The sequence below is a fragment of the Ailuropoda melanoleuca genome, chromosome 1 (genome assembly GCF_002007445.2).
Source record: "Ailuropoda melanoleuca isolate Jingjing chromosome 1, ASM200744v2, whole genome shotgun sequence".
Lineage (NCBI taxonomy): Eukaryota > Metazoa > Chordata > Mammalia > Carnivora > Ursidae > Ailuropoda > Ailuropoda melanoleuca.
Genome location: NC_048218.1, coordinates 199822945 through 199843024, shown reverse-complemented (window position 1 = coordinate 199843024; position 20080 = coordinate 199822945). Strand labels below are relative to the sequence as shown.

At 51.2% G+C, this 20080-nt stretch overlaps 1 protein-coding gene across 1 annotated transcript in view; it reads right to left on the bottom strand.

Moving 5' to 3' along the window:
• The window catches only part of TMEM178B (transmembrane protein 178B), a 335239-nt gene that overhangs the window by 29846 nt on the left and 285313 nt on the right, over nucleotides 1–20080 (bottom strand). The window contains exon 3 of the mRNA XM_002921678.3: nucleotides 7788–7925. Within this exon, the coding sequence (XP_002921724.2) occupies nucleotides 7788–7925 (138 nt within the window). The remainder of the gene's footprint in view (nucleotides 1–7787; nucleotides 7926–20080) is intronic.

The window sequence follows — 20080 nt, the reverse complement described above, 5'->3', positions numbered from 1 at the left end:
ATATATTCCAGGGTATGAAATACTTCGTGAATCTCTGCTCAGGATTTTGCAGGAAAGTCTGGAGGACAAAAAGCCAGGAGGAGAGTTGTGATGTTCTGGTAAAATCTCCCATGAACCTATAAAAGCAGTTTAGCAGTAAGCAGATGGGTTTTGTGCCCTTGTTTGGTCATGGTAGGTTATAGAAACTTCTCTGCCTCCTAGAATGGACTTCACTTGGGGCATTCATGTAACAGTAACAGCCACCATTTATTGAGGGTTTTATAAGCTTTGCACTCTGGTAAGTCACTGAGTTACTGGATTTATCCTCTCCTCCAACTCAGAATATCTAATTTACATGGGCTCCCTCTTCTTACCCATGAGTCATGAAGCAATGACCCACCGTCGTGAAGCTGAAGGCACAGTGCCTCCGGGACTGACAGAAATGCAGCCGTAGCCATGTTTCTAAGTAGCGGGCAGCTAGGAGCGACAGTGGGGAGAGGCTGAAGGCAACCCTAGATCTTATCCTACTTTGTGGGCAGCCCTAAAATCACCTCACTGCCTCACGTTAGAGTCCTCCAGCCCAAACCCCTTATTGTCTCAGACTTTCCATTTTAGGCTTGTACGTTCTCAGAATTGCTGGGCCTTTATCAAGGTTTCTGTCTATCAGAAGAGGGGTATCCGGGGGTTCACAGCACAGCCGAACTGCTCTCCGGTGAGCCCAGTGGAGGGGGAGACATCTGGCATCACTGGTGTGCAAATCATTGCAATCACTCAAGTTTGATAGCTCGAGCTCCTTTAGGACATTCTCTTCGCTCCCCCTGACTGACTGGGAAGGGAGAAAAGGCCACACTGGTCACAGGTGGTAGGAAAAGGACCTTTAATGATTTCCTTTTCCCATTACCACCTGTGCCCTCAATTCTGGCCACGATCTCCTCCGTATGCCCCTTTGGGCTTTGAGAAGGGAGGAACAGAAAGGAAATGGAGTGAGATTCTGGGACCGCACCTGCTCAGAAGCAGGCTGGAGGCATGCCAGAGCGGGAAGATGTGCGTGTGGCCCGGAGAGCTGAAAGCCCAGGCAGCAGGAGGAGCTGCTGATACAGGCCGGTGCTGGCTGCAGGGCTGCCACTCACTAGCTGGCGGCCTGAGACAACTGACACCACCACTCTGATCTGGAGACACAGGGACATCAAACGGGATGGTCTCTAAGGTCCCTTCTACTTCCAACAGTCTCGAGCCCCCATTAAAGAGAGAGGTCTTCATGAATTCATGCATAATTCACACCCCCTACTTCCAAAGGGAATTTAAGACATTTTCGAAGAAGTACACAGACCCTAGGACTGTTCAAATGAAGAGAGAAAGATGATAAGGAAGCCCACATAAGGGGAGAAGATCAGGCCAGGAACAGAAGATAAGGCAGGGTACTTTCTTAAAGGACAGCTGTTCCATCGAGACAAAACAAAATACTTTCTCTGCACTACCCATAATTCACTTTTGCAATGCATGCATTCAACAGATATTTGAGAGTGCTGACACTGTTCCCCACCTGGGGGATACCTTGGAGAACAAGGTAGACAAGGTTCTGAAGCTCATGGAGCTTTACATCTAAGTGGGGGGAGAGAGGCAATGAATGTTAACAACACTGCAGACACCTAGAGCCCAGAGTTTGGTGTCTACACACCCTTCTCCAATAAACACCAGGTTCTTTGGAGAAATGGCAGGAAATATACAAGAGCAGCCTGGAGCCCCTTGTGGTGCCAAAACCAAACACAAAACAAAAAATAACAACAACCACCAAAACCCAAACCCCGCATTGATAGGAATATGTCAAAGGGGCACAGGGCCACCTGACAGAGCTCCCCATGGCCAAAGTCAGAACTGGAGCAATAAAACAAATCTAGTATTGGATTATAACCCCAAATAAAAAATAAATATCCATGAGTCCATACTGATACAAATAAATGACTGAATAAATTAATAAGTGGGGGAGAGAGACAAATCTCCCTCGTAGAAGAATTCCAAATAACTTCTGCCGATCCTCTATCCTAAAGGAGAGGGAGCCTAAGTCCCCACTCCTCAGGTGTGCGCTGTGCCTGGTGCCGTCCTTCCACAGAGAACAGTATGGAAATAGGGAAAACAGAGTAACTCGGCAACAGAGAAGCCTGCACACACTTCGGCGTGGTGATCGGGGACAACTTCCTCAATCACGCGGACAGGATGTACCCTTAACACGGTGGGATGAAATGACACCTCACCGGTGACACTTCCTTCCCAACCTGCTACCCAGCGTCATCATGAGGAAAAAATCAGGCAAGTTCCAGCAGAGGGCATCCAGCAGTGCTCCCCAAAACCGTGGAGGTCATTAAAAACAAGGGCAGTCTGAGAAGTGGCCACAGCCGTGAGGAGCCTAAGACAATGGGACATCTAGATGTACTATGCGATCCTGGATGGGAGCGTGAACAGAAAAAAAAAAATGGCTATCAGGTAAAAACTAAGAGAAACCAAATAAACTATGGACATTCGTTAATAATAGTCTGTCAATATTTGTTCATTAATTGTCACAGACTCTGCTAATGGAAGACGTTGAGGATACGGGAACCTTTGTGCAGGGGCGAGGGTCACATGGGAACTCGCTGTACTACCTGCTCCATTTTTCTATAAATCTAAAATTATAAATCTAAAAAACAGATTTAAAAAAAAAAAAAAAAAAAGGAAAGCTGAAAGTCAGATGGAAGGAGTCAGGGACTCTCTTCTGCAAGCTTCCCTGAGTGCAGCAGTAGGGAATGGAATCCCGCCGACAACACTGTGACCCCGGAAGAAGATCCCGGGCTCAGAGGGGACCCTGGCCCCGGCTGACACCTCAATGACCGTTTTGTGAGACCCCGAGCAGAAATCCTAGTTAAGCTGTGCCTGGAATTCTGATCCGTGGAAACTGTGAGATAATAAATGCTTGCTTTAAGCTGCTAAGAAAAAAAACCAACCTGAACCAAAACACAACACGCATTTCAGAAAGTGGTGAGTGTGCTGTAGGAGGCTGGATTGATTAAAATGTAGAGAGTAGCAGGGGGCTTCATGAATTTGGGTGGTCCAGAAGCCCTCTCTCGTGGTGACTTCTGAGTTGGAGTCTGGGTCTGAGGGAGCAGCCACGAGGCCTGGGTGGGGAGGGCATTATGGGCAAAGGCATCGGCCTGCTCCAGGGCCTCGGGGTGACGCTCCGTGTGCTCCAGGCGGGAAAGGCGGCCGGTGTGGTTGAAGTGATGTCAGAGTTGGGGAGAGAAGATTAAGGGGGTTGGGGGGTAATATGAGCAAGATTACACAGGGCTCCCACTAAGGACAGAAGGTTTGGGTACCCCTAGGACTCACATGTTGCCATTCTAATCCCCAAGGTGATGGAATTAGGAGGAGATAATCATCTTGAAAGGTGATTAGGTCATGGGGGTGGTGCCCTCATGACTGGGATCAGCAGCCTCATAATAGGGGCCACACAGAGCCCCCTGGCCCCTTCCACCACATGAGGACACAGCATGAGGATGCCTGTCTGTGAACCAGAAAGCAGCTCCCCTGTACTGGGAATACATGTGCCCGTGTACTGAGCTTGGACTTCCCAGCCTCCAGAACAGGAAGAAATACATTTCTGTTATTTATAAGCCATCTGATCTCTGGTATTTTGTTATAGCAGCCCAAACTGCCTAAGACAGCTTCTAAAAAAGACGGTAAAGAATTTGGATTTTATTTTCATTTTGACTAGAAGCCTCTGGAGTGCTGGTAGCAGATGAGTGACCTATCTGACTTCTGATTTAAAAAAAAAGTTATGTTAACCCTGAGAAGGACTGATTGCTGGGTGCCAGAGAGGAGTCAGTCCGGGCGTCTAGACAGGAGGCTCCAGGGTCAGCTGAGACAAGAGCTCACGGAGGCTCAGACCCGGGTGGTGGCGGAGATGACGGGTGTCATCCAGGAGCGCGAGGGAGGGGGTGCGCTGGGGGTGGGGCGTGGGTTGGATGTTCACACTCATCTTGCAGGTCTGTGTCCTGTGGGGGCTCTGAGGTTCCCCAGCAGGAGAATTACAAGGTACCTGCAGCAGTCCCACGCTCCCCCACTGCGCTGCCTTTCCCCGTGTCATCCTGATCCTGCGCTTCTGAATGCCACCGATGAGTCATCAAGACACTCATCTCTGGCAGTTGCTTTCACCCGCTTGGTGCCACGCCAGTCTGGGCTGGCTCCACTCCTGGAGGCCCCGCCGAGGGAAACCGGCTCCCACCCACCACCCCCNAACTGCCTCCTCCATGCGGAGCGTTAATTAAACAATTTGTTGCCAGTCACTTCACAGGGTACAGGGTACCCTTGGTGAGACCTGGGCACTAGTTAAATCTGGAACAGAGTGGTGCACGGTGCGGGCCGTCCTCCTCCTTCATGTTGGAACAGAGAAGAGGTTGTTAATAGAATTCTGCTGGTTTGTTTTTGCGATTGTGGTTTGGCCCTTGTAGTTTCAACCAATGTCAAGTGAAATTCCATCCTTGGACTCCGGACTCCAAATTTCCCTTTTTTCACGCTTGCAGACCCTTCTTCTTCCATCTGCTCAGCGCACCCCTGCCTGGCCAGCCCCGGCCCCCGGCTGCGGTGGGTCCCCACCAGCTGTTTGCATAGCTCAGTCTAATCCTTTGGGCCCCAGTCTGTGCTCGGTTACAGATGCCTGGAATGCCAATCTGGGCGAAAGCTAGGGCTCTGAGGCCTGTTTTGTCCCACTTTGCCATAAATACCTGTAGTCTGAGTGACTGATCGTTTTGCCCTATGCATGAGATGGCTTTCACTGGTAGCGGACTCTCCAAGCGCTGGGAAGGCCAACCCTAGAAGGTTAACTCCCAGATGACAAGGAGTGGTCAGGTTCTGGGAAGGTTCCGTGTTGACACGTGGGGTTATGTAGGTCAAAGCATCCTTTCAGGGTTGACCCCTGGGCCTCTCAGTAACTCCTTCTGCTGAAAGGGGATAGGGGGAAGGACAGCTTCTGCTCCTGAGTCGGCTCCCTCTCCAGCTAACTGAGCCAAATTCTTGGGGTCAGCGGATGGGAGCTGCTCTGGGCACCTGGACGCCCATGGCCGTGTCTGGCCTCGTTGGAAAGGATGCGACCTGGAGGAGGAAGGGAGTGTTCTCCCACCCTCTGGAGCGTCAGCTTCCCCAAAAGACCCCTGTTCAAGGGATCAGTGCTTCGTGGCTTTGTCCCTGTTACCCTCCTGTTGGAGCCTGGCCTGATGGTGTCATGAGGTGTGTGGACACCCCTTGTCTCCCTAGCCTCTTTTGGGAGGAGATATAAAGCTCCAGAGTAGATGGAATGGGTTAACTCCAACCAGGACACTGCCCCAGTCAGCAAGAAACAGCTCTTAGAACAGCAACTTCTCCAAAGCTCTTCTTGATGCTAACATTTTATCATGAACTATGATTTTGTCATAAAAAAAATACAGCGCATGCCCTATAAAGCAGATTTTGCTGAGCCCCTCAGTAACCAGGGCTCGGAGAGGTCTGCACGGTAATAACCAAAGCCCTGTTATGCCACTTGCCTATCTCTTGCTTTGAGAAATAATCATAAGAGGTGGGGGAATGGAAAGCAAGCAAATGACGAGAGGTCTTGGCCAACTGGTTCACCCGTAGAAGCATAACATTTTACCACTGGAGAGAACTTTAAAGTTCAGCTGTTCCACAGGCTCTCACCCCTGCTTGCACATGGGATCACCCCCAGAAGTCCTGCTGGGATTGCTCTGGGGTGAGGGCCCAGCACCAGTATTTTTAAGACGTCTGCAGGTGACTGGTGTATGCAGTGACTGAGAAGCGTGACAGAGGCCAATGGTGAGCCACGCACCCACTCATGCACCCTGCAGGGTGGGGCCCCTGATCCCTAATCAATCAAAGCTTTCAGACGGTCAGCCCCAGAGCCCCAGGCATGCTGGCTGTGCACAGGGCCCCAGGCCCCCACACCTCCTTTGGAGAGAGTTCCCATGCATGGGCCCAGGTGAGCAGGAAGGGTCCCTGACCCCACCCTGGTCACAGCTGTGGGCCCAGCCACTGTCACTCAGTTCTGGCCCGCTTACTGCCAGACCGATGGTGTGAGATCTGGCCAGAGAGGATCAATGGGCCAATCACATTCTTCCTCGGTCTCTCTGGAAGCTGACTTGAGCCACCCAGAAGGAAGCTGTCAGGGCTGAAAGGTCCTGGAGACTTAGCACCTGGGCAGGCTGTGAACCTTGCTCAGGGCCTGGAGAGAGGGGCATGCGTGCAGGGAGCTGCAAACACCTCGAGAGGGTGGGGATCAAAGACTGTCAGCTCCCAGAGCTCAAGGATTCCTGCTCTGCCCGAGGCCTGTTTGCTTAGCTTTTCTCCAATTCCTGGGAGACCTTTCTAGAGCCTTAGAAAAGCCGGTTTACTGGAGCCTATCTCTGTATCACCAAAAGCGTCTTAGAGAGAACGCTCACTACAAACAGAGCCACCCGGCTTTTATCTTTTTACATTTCAGGGCCTGTGGGAGACTTGGACTGGAAGGTGGAAACGAAAAGGTCTCCCCGTTGGCTAAAGCAGAATGCAGAGGTCAGGGCCCGAGCCTTGCTTCACTGAGGACACAGGGCACGGACAAAGGACAGGGCAGGTCTTATGGGCCTGTCTCTGAGGGAGACCAGAAGGAGGGGTGTAGGGATGGCTAGAGAGCCCCCTAGCTCCCCCGTGACCACAGGTGTGGGACATCTGACTCTGGGGCAGAGGGTCTGGTCAGCCTGGAAAGCCCTGTCTCGTGTCTAGCACATTACGGCTGTGCAGCAAGGGTATGAGGGCGAACTGTCGGGCCCCAAGACGATCCTGCAATTCTCCTCCTCTCCCAGCTGACGGCTCACTAGCCCTCAGATGTCTCTCTGCACACCCACAGGGACAGCAGCTGCCTTTCCTCAGGCTGGCCCACCCCTCCGCCTCCCATCTCTGCCCAGAAACCTGGTGTCAGGCGCTTCACAAAGGGGACCCGAGCTGGCCATAAGCAAGTGGCACCTAAAGTCTAACGGCCATCGTTTCCACATGGAGGACTCGCTTTCCTTTCTTCCCATAAATACGACCAATTCCCACTGTCCAAGGCCAGCTCCCCCCACCCAGCTCCACGCGGTGCACCAATCCACTTCTTGCGGAGCAGACAGTGAGGGGGCAAGCCCGATGGTGAGCTTCAGCTCTGGACGGAGAATGCAGGGAAGAGAGGTGCCTGCAGAGTAGGGATCAACCTGACTTCCCGTGGGCTGGACACTCTTCCTCCTAGCCATACAGTTCTCCGTATCTACAATCCTTTATAGGGACACTGGAGCAGTTCAATGGCCGTGACACCGGCAGAGAGTAAGGGAGACAGATATGAGAGAAGGTCTAGCCCTGGCCTACCACCCTTAGAATGCCTTATTTGGAAATGGTACCAGCACTGAGGACTCATAAATCAAGGGTGAGGATAGGCTTTTGAAAAGGCAACTGCCCGGAGAGCGCCGGCTACCCATCCCGAAGTCCAGGATGTGCATAAAATGCCGGCGCATTTTCAGAGTTCGTGCTCTGTCTGGGTCGGACACATCTCCCCACTCTGTGGCCACACCATCCTTCCCACGCCAGCCAGTCAGACCCCCGAAAGGGAAGGACCAGATCTTATCTGCCTGTGGAGCCCCAGAAGCTGGAACGGTAGCAGAGAGCTACGAGGAACTCAGAAAATGTTTGATGAATGAGTGAATGAGTGTCCCCTAGCCATTTTCCCAGAATGTCAGTGGCCAGGACCTCTGCCCCCCAAGAGGCACCCGAGCCTGCGGCCTTACCTCCCATGAGGAAGAGAAGCCCTGCCACATACTGCATAAGGCCTCGGTCCCAGCAGCAGCCCAGCACGCCGATGATCCAGCCGAAGAGGATGATGGCCACTGCCATGCCCATGAAGCCGGCTGTCATCCTGCGCAGGTCTGTGGGGAAGCAGGGGGACAACAGTTAGCTTCGGGACCTAGAACTCAGGGTCAAGGTGCATCCCGAACCTGGGCAGCAGGGGAAAGCAGGAAGGCAACCTACCCTTTTCAGACAGGTTTGCACCACTGAGCTCCCTTTGTGGAGGACAGCGCCCCGGCTGGTAACTATGTAGGTGCAAAAAGCAGACCAGGACGGCTGGGTTCGTAAGCATGGGGAGACAGTGTCATCATCACTGCTGTCATTCCTTCTACACCTCCTTGGTGCCAGGTGTAGCACCGTCCTTCCCAAGCATCTGGCCAACCGCCGGGAACAGGTACCACCTTTATTCCTACTTGAAAAATGGACTGAACTGCTGAACCCCAGGCAGCTAATGAGCGGCAGAACAGGGCATCAAGCCCAGATCTGTGCGGCTCCTGGGCGCTCCCCATAATATCAGTCACCTCTCAGGGAGAAACGGGCCTTCAGGGAAGGAAGGGATCTTGGCGGGCTGGCTGCACCTGCCGGGACCTTCCTTGCTTCCCTCCAGGGTTGCCCGGGCTCCCCAGCAGGTCTAGTGTGAGGAGGAAGCTGCTGCTGGTGTCCTGTTCCTTCCCCTCTAAGCCAGCTCCCAGGGGCTCAGCTTTCCCTGCATGAGGGGTTGCAGGGAGGGGAGCCACACTTCCTGCTCTCACACAGAGCCCCCTGGCAGCCTCTTCAGCCCCCAGAACCCAGGTCAGTCCAGTTTTCTGGGTCTGGCCTTTCCCCTGTTTCATGCCTCTCTGACTCTGCCCTACAAAGCCGATGTGGGTACAGGCAGGAGAAGGGCTGTCTGGAAAGGCAGTATTTTTAGCGGGAGAGGACAAAGCTGCCCTCACATCTCAGCCACCCTCACTGAGCATCTTGCCCTTGGCTCTCTCCACCGCCCTCCAGTGCGCGTCCCCACCCGCCTCCCATGCCCTCCCTGACATCCAGCCTTCTTACCTCCTTCTGGGTAATACCCTGGCTGCTTGTCCTTGACTCCCTTCACCTTGCTCCGGCACCCACAGGCCTGCAGCTCCCTGCCCACCTCTGTGGTCCGTGCGGAACCCAACTACCAGCCCTAGTCCCAGCCCATACAGCCAAATAGGAGCAAGCCACCTGCCCAGCCTCTGTGCCCAGGGGGTTGCTGGAGCAGCCTGGAGGACCCCAAGGGCATTCCCCTCTCTCAAAGGAGGAGGGGGGGAATGAGGGTGGAGGGGAGGGCATCTGACAGCAAACTACATCCACACCCCAGGGAAGCACGGGTCAATCTCATTTCATCCCTCACAAATCCAGGGGAAGGTTTCTGCAGGGCATCCCAACCCCTCTGTTCTTCTCCCACTCCAGTCACCCCCATCAGGAGCCATGGCAGATCCTGGCACAGTTAGGCTAGAGAAGGCTCAGCCTTCTCCCCTGACCTGACACGGAGGATGAGACGCTGGCAGCGCCCGCCCAGGAGTAGCTGGCTGGGGCGTGGGGAGGGAGGGGCAAAGGAGAACAGCCTGGACGGGAAGCAGGACAGGACCCTGTGGCAAAGGCAGAAATCCATCCACGGATTTCCGCCACGGATTTCATCCATAGCATCCATCCAGGTTCCTGCTCCAGCTGTTCTCCTCGGTCCTCCCCTTCCCAACCCGGAATGCCTGCCCCAGCCAGGTAGAAGTGATACCCATTCTAGTCACTTACAGGAACCACCAGGACTGCCTAATTATCGTGCCACATCACAGATGGCGCCAATCGGCCAATATGTCTGAGGAAGCTTCCTGGGCCTGGGCCGGCTCCCCGCTTCGGGGCTCAGGCGTCCACAGCCAGCGTGAAAGGAGGAGGTGCCACCTTGCCAGGCGCACAGGCACTTCTTACCCTGTGCGCTAACTGGCGTGGTCGTCCTGCCCCCATCTCCCCACCTGGCTTCTGCTGCTGCCACCTGCCCAGCCCTTCTTCCTTCACCGCCACCCACAGTCCTTCAAGCGAGCCAGGCCCAAGCTGCCTCCCTGGTGGAGAAGAAACCGCCCCTTGACGTGTGAGTCCATTTGGGCGGACCCCTGGAAATGCTTCATCCACTCTCCACTGTCATCAAGGGCAAGGAGACGACAGAAGTGGGGAAGGAGAGGTCAGGGTATTTTTGGAGTAAAGTAGGTTTATGTCCCCCTTAAGCAGATCAGGAAATTTCATTCTACGCCTCTGTGAGATCAGTGGTTCCCTTTTCAGTGCATGAGGGGCTTCTAAAATCCTGGACCCTTTGGCAGCATTGGAGATAGACAGCACAATGAAGCCACAGAGCACCCACCCCGCTTCCTGCACTTGGCCTTGCTCACGGGAAGGCCTTCCTGATCCTCAGGCTCTGCAGATCCACCGGAGCAAAGGTACTGCCTGGGGGATTAAGTGGACGACGTGTCCCATAAGGTGTGTCCCCTTGGGCCCGGAATGGACAAATGGAGCTGGACAGGAAAAGGAAATGTAATCGGAGGAAGCGGGAAGGTCACCATGGTTGCAACAGGAAAGCCAAGTCCTTGACTTAGAGGAAAAGGCAGAGGCAGGGGCATGAAGAAGATAATTTCTCTTGCAAAAGTTCTGAGAAGGGGAACCGTCACCTGTGTCCCCGGTCTGAGATGGGCTGTGAACCTCAAGCACAGAGTAGGGGCACTTTGTCAGCAAAAGCTGAGGGCCGGGCTAAGCTGTTGATCTGGAAAGCTGGATGAAGACCGGAGGTCAGGCCTGAGTATTTTCACTGACCGGGAGGGTTTTTACCATCACCCTGTGAACCCGAGTTTGCAGAGCCATGCATGTGCGGTTGGGTATTTGGTCCTCGGACTTACATAGTAATTCAAGGCAGCCGCAGCAAGAGCGTGCAAGGGATACAGGACAAGAAACAGTCCTATTTTCCAGACAAGGAAAGCAAGATCCAAAGAAGTTAAATAATTTCTCGACAAACCAGTGACATAAAGGAAGAGTGAGCTGTGTGAGAAATAATATTAATAACGCAGTTAAAGACCTACTGGGTTGTCATGGCGATTAAACAAATCTATCAAGCCTTTCTTCCGCCCAAATTTACTGAGAACTATAGTTCCATGATTTTTTTTTTTTTCAAAGATAGGCATCCACAAGGATGGGCAAACAGGACAGGGAACACCGCAGGACTGTAAGCGACAAAGCTGGTGGATGGTGCCCTTGGCGAGAGTCAAACCGGACGCGGCAGCGGCCAAGCTGCCAGCCAAACCACCGCTTCGCCCAGAGGCTCAGAACAGGCAGCCGCGGGTTCCTCTGGATCAGTGGAAGTTGTGCGTGATGGAATTAGATCCCTCAATCCCTTCACCCACTCCACAACGCTGGGGGCTCCCCTCCCCACGGGGCAGAGTGGGGGTACCTAGCACTGGCGGGGGGAGGCTCATGCCACATAGGCGATTAAGTGATCTTCACATACGGAATGTTGAATGCTTGACCTTGGGTCCCTATCCCCCTTCCACTCGGCCCCCTGACACGGACTGCCTGGCCTCTGCTGTCCAGCCTGGGGACTCAGAGAGGTCTTTCCAGGGATGACCAGCATGAGAGGAAAGACCTACACCCCTGCAACCCCTCTACAACAGAGCTTCCCATTGACAAGCCCACAGCCCACTGAGTGCTTCCAGGCAGCGCTCTGCCCCCGGCCCCTGACAAGCCAGTACCACCAGGTACCTATAACCTGAGAGCTGAAGAACTTGAGGAAACAAGCCGCAGAGAGAAGAGGCAATCATTCAAAATTATTATTAATATTCCCAGAGAGGCAAGACATGAAATGTATTTTGTCTCCATGAAATAAGAACGGGAGTCAACTGAAAACATCCAGAGAACAAACTGACCCCTTAAAATAGTGGAGTCAAAGTCACTGAAATTTATATTATAAAATCGATTCTAATTTTTGTATTAACAGTGCTATCATGTTCCTAAAAAAAGACTTAAGAAGACTTACAAAACACACATGGTGTAACAGGATAAAAATAATGAGAAAACGAAGGGAACAGAAAATAAAGGTAAGTAGAAGCTAGATGTCACATGCACGTGGGAGGTCCTTAGGAAGGAAATGATGCTGGCTGCTACTGAATTAAAAGGCAATACACATGGTTTCCACTGTCTTGAAATCTTTGTTATTTCTGGTTTGCACTTGAGCAAATCCCATTTGCACTGGAGTAAATCCCGTCTGCCACTCTGTCTGTGGAATGAGCCAGGTGCAGAGGGCCGCATTCCTGCCCATCCACATTGCCCGGTGTGCCTACTTCCTCTCCTCGGGAGTCAGAGACCGCTTGTTTCACTCTCCGTGACTGCTCGCTGCGCCCACAGCAATGCTCTGCACCCAGGAACTTATGTAGCTTGAATCTCGTTCCCCATTACTTCCTGCCTTTTTAAAAAAGAAACAAAACCTAACTCACATATCTGAAGCCTTGTTAAAATATTATGCAGGGTTGATCTAAGAATAATCCCCTTAGAAAGAGCCCGGGAGGATGAGCTGGACTCTGGAGGCCAAAGCTGAGATAGGCAAAAATCTTCTCATGAATCCTATTGGGTTGGAGTCCATCATCTGTATTCCACGACCCGAACACTTAACATTCCAAGTTTTGAAACGAGAAAGGTGCATTCTCAACTTTTTAGAAAAAGAATGTAGTTCAGCACAGTGGAAATGGTGTGCAAAAGGGGGTGGATAATGAGGGAGGGTGGAGGAGGAAAGGCAAGGGGCACCATTAAATAGAACCAGAAAAAGCAGTTCTCCCTCACAGAAAAATTTTGATTTTGAAGTTTACACTTCTATTAACATTTAAATTGAAAGGTATTGCTTGCAACTCTACGGGGGAAACCAGCATATCTGCATTTAAATAAATACCACTTAGAGAAGGAAAGTATATAAGGGCTCTGAATATCTTTCTATTTGGTCTTTAAAGACCTTGCACAGAAAAATGACGATGATTATAATTCTTTTTTCTCATCCAAAAACAAAAAACAAAAAAACCCCAAGCCCCGCAAAAAACGGTGAGGGTAAGTATCCTGAGATGGTACCCAGTGGAGATGAGGGGAGGATGCTGTGTTAATAGCCCCAGAGCCAAGAGTATAGGGTGACCAGCAAGGCCATGGTCCTGCCGGCCACACGGGCATGTCTGGGTTAGCCTTGCCTGCTGTAAGCGCTCACTCTGCATGATACGAGTTTATCACCCAGGCTCTGAGGGTAGAAGGGTATGGGCTGCCTCGGGAGCCGGACATTCATTCACAAATTCATCAATCCTTTGGGGTTCAAGGTTACAGGAACTGGAAGGCAGAACGAGATGGCGAGGCCAGAACTCAAGTGCTTTTGCCCCAAGGAATCAGTCCGGGATGTAAGAGAGAGAGAGAGAGATAGTCTGCAATGAACATACCAGCAGTGGGATTAACTCAGGACAAATGGATTCAAATGAGAAGGAATATTCCAGGACCCAATTACTGCACACTAACCATGTCTGAAGGAAGTGGGGGTCTGGCTCTGGGTGACCATACAGAGATCTGACAGTTGGGGATGGAAGCACAGATTCTTGGACCCAGGCTGCCTGGTTCAAAATACGGCCCTGCTGTGTACTGGCTGTGTGAACTTGAGCAAGTTAGCCCAGCTCTCTGGCTCTTCGTCTCCGCATTTTGAGCAGAGGTTATGATAATCCTTGCTTCAAAGCGTTATTAAGAGGATTAAGTCAGTTAATATGTTTAAACTGCTTAGAACAGTCCCTAGCACAAAGCTAGAGCTATAGAAATATGAATAGAAACGTAAGTCACTTAGAGTCACTCTCTTTTTTACGTTCCCCGTCTCTTGCATTTGCCGTTCATAAACGTAAAAAGGGCTGAGTAACAATTCAGGGTTAGCCCCTAATTAAAGATCGGGTATCCAGAGGAAAGAGCCTTCTCGAATCTGTTCTTATGCCTCTCAGGTACCTAGAGAAGCTGATGTGAAGGCTTTATCTTTCTATTTATTACCACTGAGATGAGTGTTTTGCCTCCTCTCCTCTGAGGACCAAGCAGCTGGAGGCCGCAGTAGCTCACAGCAGAGGTGCTGGTGGCCACAGAGGCTGTCAGAACCCTGGGCTCTCGCAGTGAGCACTGCACTGACTAGAAGGAAGAGACATGGGCAGGACCATGACTCTGCCGCGAGGTCCCCCGTGATCATTCGTTAAAACTGAAACAGAGAAGTAGCTAACGGGAGACTTTGCCTATAGCTTTCTTTCAGAGTGAAGTTGGTTCAGCATAATGCGGTTATATTTAGAAAGCTATTTTTACGGGGAAACAAAAAGGTCTGCCCGGCTTGCTTGGATCCTTGAAAGTCCTTCAGAACTGCCCTCTGCCTACCCTTGTACCTCCATCTTTCTCCAAGCCCCCCAGGCTCCAGTCACAGTGGATGGAGAGTTCCCCCTCTTTCCTTGAGGGCACTGTGTTCTCTGTCGACATGGCTGCCCACCTGCTCCACCGGCAAGCTTCTCATCATCCTTAAAGGTATCGCTTACAAGTCAACATCTGGGAGGCCTCCGGGGGCGTTAGCAGACACTGGTGTCCAGTGCCAGGCTCCTCCAGCACTTCTCACATCTCTTCGTGTAATCACTCATGTATCCCTCCTTCCAGTAAATACAAGCTTGTTCAGGGCTGTGGTCATGTCTGGGTTTGTTTGTCTTTCCCATCCCTGGCGCATTGCCTGACATAAGCAGGTGCTCAAAAAATGTTTGCTAAATGAGCTCACCATCCCACCCTGACACAGTTGCTAAAACTGTGTGCAGCGTGGCATAAAGCAGGGTGAGGGGGGATGTACCAGCCTGTTTCAATGCCCTGCAGGGACTCAAATGTCACAGTGACTTGAAGCCAATTTCTCTTCTTCCAATCTGATTTTATTTTTAAAACCCAATGGTACCTATCATTTAACAATCCAATATAGTTGTTTATTGTATACAAACAAAACATCAACATAGGTCCAGGTTCCAGATCACATAGAGCCGTGTGGCGTGGGGGCTCCTTACCACAAAGTTTAATGACACATGATACCCACAGATCAAGAACCCAACAGACCTTTCTGCACCGCCACTCAGGTCAGGAAGAGATGGGGGGGGGAAGATAGCTGCTATAGAAACAGGAAGTGGTTTCTAGGTCAGAAGACAGGCTTGAGCTTCGTCCCTCCTCATCCAAACCTACAGATTTGAGAGCTGCCATAAATAGGGATATTATGTGATGCTTCCATATACAAATCACACCATTGTCAAAACAATGGAAGGCAAATTGCAAAATGTGTACTCGCTTGATGAGCTCGGTCAGCAGCTAAACCAAGTGCCTGGAGAGAAGGAAGAAGGGAAGAAAAGCCCAGAAGTGAGAAACAGAGCTCCAAACCAAAAAAATCACAAGATTCCCTTCTCCCTGTAGCCCCACTGGTACAACAGCAGGAACCGCAGAGGGAATGACAAAGAGGAAACAACTTAGCCAACCAGACACAGCTGGGGAGAGCCTGCTCAGTGCCTCGCCCTCTGTCCCGGGGGTCTTCCTACTGGGAGTGAGGAGCTAGACCAGTACAATCCACCATTCCGTCTTGAGACGCTCCCACGTCTCCTCCTCTGTATCGTATGTCACAGACAGCTGGTCGGAGTGCACAGTACAGAAATCCGTGTGGCTTCGCAAGCATGTGTCGCCAGAAAGTCCCCACAAAGCAATCAGAAGATGCAAGCTTTAAAGCCCGCAGGCACCGTACAGGGTACTATCTTTCCAGAAAAATGCTGCGGGTTGCCGAGAATGGGCGGATAGCAAAGAGTCGGAAAAGCCTACAGAAGAGGAAGATGAACAGGCACGAACCTTTACTGTGTATTTACTATGGGCCATTGTTGTGTTGGGAAATTTACATAGACATGTCCAGCAAGCCTCTGAATGTCTCTGTAAAGTAGACATCACTTTTCTCATTTTGCAGACTTAGAAAGTGATACAAGGGAATTTCAGCCAGTGACCCAGAGACCAAGGTTACCAGCCAGGAAGAGGCAGGTCTGGGAAAGGGCGTCGGTCTGCCCGTGCCCTTTCCATGCCTCAGACCTTTCCAGATTCAGTGCCATCTCAGACCCCAGAAGAGAACTTAACATTCAGTGGAATGTAATGGAATATGATTTGGCTATTACAATTACTCCTTTGAAGAACGTCAATGACAGGGAAAGTTCATAATAGACTATTAGATGAAAAGTAACGCACAGACACACTTACTTCGCACGACCCCTATGGGGCAGGTGTGCGTGTGCACCGAGTACGTACGCTGGCGTGGGGAGTGCCAGGAAGAATACACCAGATGTTAACAGGGAGCGTTTCTGTAGGTCTGCAACCTCTTCAGGAGCTTCCTGGGTGAAATCTGAAACCGGCTTCCAGGTATAGAGGGTGGGGAGAGACGAGAGAGAGACAGGCCACTCCATGTTGGTAGGTGGCAGGTTTAATGAGCAAGGGGACTGACGTACGAGGCTTGTCTTGGGCACTGTGAGATGAGCAGACCTCCACACCTGCCCACTAAATCTTAAAAGTTTATGTCCAGGCTTCAACTGGGTTCAGTCACATATACTGTCCAGATGGTCTCAATACCACATCACCATCTCAAGGCTGGGGTCCTTGGGGCCACCTCTGGGAGCAGGAAAGGTGATCGGAACCCACATTCCAAGGATAGGGAATGGATCAGAAGCCTCTGAGGGCCAGCGTCCAGCTCCTGGGTCAACCAGGGGCACGTCCTCTCCATGACCGCCCTAACACAAAAGAACACTTTCGTGTGTTCTTTTCTACGATGGGAACGTGTGCTTTAACAATCAGATTTTGAGTTCTTTGGAAGATCTGAGCTTTACTGTTTTTAAAGTTCCAAGTCCGAATAATGAGGTAAGCTGCCCTAATCTGAACTGTGAGAGAAGATGGGGATATCCAGCCTGCCCCCAGATATCCTGATGAGAACTGCCTTTTCAAAGACACACTACCACGGAATAGCTTCTTGTTTCTTTTTCACAGTGAAAACTAAAAACCTGCTGTGCTTCTCTCTGGTTCATAGTGCGTACCGCGCAAACATCTGCCATTGGACGTCAGAGTCTCATCCACCCCACAGCTCCACGCAGGCCAGCAATGAGCGGGTTGTCAGGAACGGGCTCCAAACAGCCACTGCCCACCGTGGAGCTACCCAGAACCTCCAAAAACTCACAGATGTCTACAGCAATCTCCTTACCCCCAAACTGTCCCTTCCACTGAGAGCCCCAAAACGAAACATAACAACACCTGTTTGAATGGCACGATGGTGTAAAAAACAAACAAACATAACACCGAAGGTTACATGAGAAGACCTGTGTTTGAGTCCTGGTTCCCCACCCTGGCTGAATGCACTGTACGGGTCCCAGCTAAACTTGGTTCTGAGGCTCACAGCTGCAAACAACAGAGGACGAGCCCCCCCGCCCCCGCCCGCATCTTCTAAAGCTGGCCTGTCCCATATGGCAGCCACCAGCCACGGGAGAACCTGAAAGGGCTACTGAGTACTTGCACTTGAGCCACGTGTAAGTGGAAAATCCACACCAGCTGTCAAAGACTCAGCAGGAATACTGCAGTAATAATTTTTTATTGATTACATGTTGATAAATGGCTTAGATAAAATGTTATGAAAATTAATTTTATCTGCTTTTTATGTACTTAACATAGCTAAAAGAGACTTAAAATGAGACGTGTGGTTTGCAGTCTATTTCTCTATGGGACAGCACTGTTCTGAGAAGAGGTGTGAGACCGCGTGCTGAACGTGCTAGAAGGAGCCCGGGCTGGTTCTACAACCTGCAGAGCACGCGGCACCTTCGGTTTACAGAGAAGGGGAGACTCCTCCCCGCTCCCATGGGCGCGTCCCCGCTCCTCCACCAGCAGCGCCTGAAGCCCAGGAAAGGGCCCTCGAGAGCACCACGCAGAGAGCCGCCCACGGGCACCCTCGAGTGTAGCGGATGGTACCTACGCGTGGCCTGAGAAAATGAGGCAAGACCTGCTTAAGAGCTCCCTGTGGCCACAGAGCGAGGACAAAGCCACGCATCCGGAGTTCGGCAGGGACAGGACGCCCTGCTCCCGCAGGGGCCGCGTGAATGCCAATGAAGAGCAAGGTTCCCCTGAAAAGATGCCATTTAAGGATTTCGCCTGGAGGGGGGGTGATGACTGCAACCGGAAGGGTCTCCATGGCAAGATGGTGGCAACTATGGGGGCTGAGGAGGGAGTGGGACCAGGTCAGCAACAGGGGATGTCAGTCCCCATGAAGCTCTTCCACAGGAATCGCACACGTGCCCTACAGAAGGAGCCGGCACCCGAGCCTTACCACGTGCAAGGTGCCAACTCAGAGAGCAGTCGAACCAGGCCCTAGACCCTGTGGGGGATTTACCTGTCCTCCCTTCCCCTCCCCAGCCCTAGGGGAACCGGAACCAGTAGGGCTCAGGGACGGCAGGTGGGACAATGAGACTAAAAGACTGAACAGGTCTTTCCTCTCACTGCGGGTTTCCAAGAGCGACGCCAACCCGAGGTGGGAAAGGGAGAAGATTTAAACGAGACACAAGGCTGAAAGTCTGCTCTCATAAAACTCAAGTTTTATTATCTGCAAATGAAAGTTTACTCATACCTGAAAGTTACCTCCCGCCCAAGTCTGCGCAATCCCCCACAGAGGTCGTCTCGGAATCGGGATGGGAGATTAGACAGAATGACCTTAAAAGGTTCCAGTAAGAAACAGATAAACTTGTAGGCTGCAGCCTTTTCATTAAAGTGGTTATAGATGACCCTTATATGAGTCCTATCTGCGCCAAGAACGATGATAATAAAGACAGCATTTTTTTTCTATGCCGGGCATATCCTGAGCACTTCCTTCACATGACCACATTCAATCTTCCCAACAAATTGAGGAGTTTATCATTCCCTTTTCACTGATGAGATAATAAGGAACTTGCCCCAAGTCAAGCAGCTTAGAAGTGGGAGACTCCAAAACCCAGCTCTTAATCACTGTGCCCTCCAGCCTCCTAGAGTCGCCGATCAAATGAGATCTGTGACAGCCCTTCGTAAACTGTAAAGTGTTACCGCAAATACCAGCGATCATTTATGTTCATTGCCAGCCTACAAGGAGGAGGAACAGATACAATGGACCCAGTGGGCATTACTGGTGTCATCTAATGTGTATGTAGCAGGCTCGGGGCATACCAGCCATTACGAACTACATGGGGAAAACAAGTCCAATAACTTCCCCACCCCTGCCCTGAAAAATCTTTAAATGCACAATGGTGGGAAAGGTGGTCTTCTGATTTAGAAGTATGATAAAGGGGTCTAAGGGATATGTGCTTACGTCTGTCCACGTACAAGCAAAGATGTTCCCACAGCCAGGTGCACAGGATGGCAGAAGCAGAGAGCAGGGCAGGAAAAAGGGTGTCTGGGAGGAGCGAGAACTGCAGAATCGCGGTAAGCACTGTGCTGGGAGCAGAGCTGGCCTCTGACCCTGTCCAGGAGTTTGCTACCTTCAGCTCAGTCACATTATTTCTCTGTTTGCCTGTCTGTTTTCTGAAATGGGAGTGGTAATACCTTTCCTGCCTGGAGCTCTGGGGGTAGGGACGATTCTACTCCAGGGGGTGCCCTTCTCAGCCTCGTTTTTGCAATGTATCAGCCTGCCCTTCAGTCAAGAGATAGCATACAACTCAAAAATAAAGAGCATTATTAAAACAATAATAATATATAATAATACATAATAATACATACACAGCACATCACGAAGTCATTTTTGAGGAATGTTAAATAATCTTAAATCAAATCAATGCTCCGGGTTGTGCATCTCCCGCAGGCTGGGAGTCCCCGTGCATGAGACAGCGGAGTCCCCCCCACCCCCACCGTGGTTCTCTCCTATTTAGTGGATGCTTGGTAGTGGCCAGTGATGAACGAGTAGACTTGGTTGACCTCTCCTTTCCCCTTGTGCCTTCCTCTGTGGCTCTCCTGACTTGTTTTTGGAGGCTGAGACCCAGGCCTCTTCGGCAGACGGTTAAAGCTCATTCAAATAAAGATCTTGCCTAGAAAAGGAATTCTGTAGAAAAAAACTAAAGTTATATCCTACCCTCCACGTGGAAACAATTCCAACCACAGAAAGTCTCTCTTTGGGGGCATCCAAAGCATCATCAATGCATTTTCATCAAGCAGC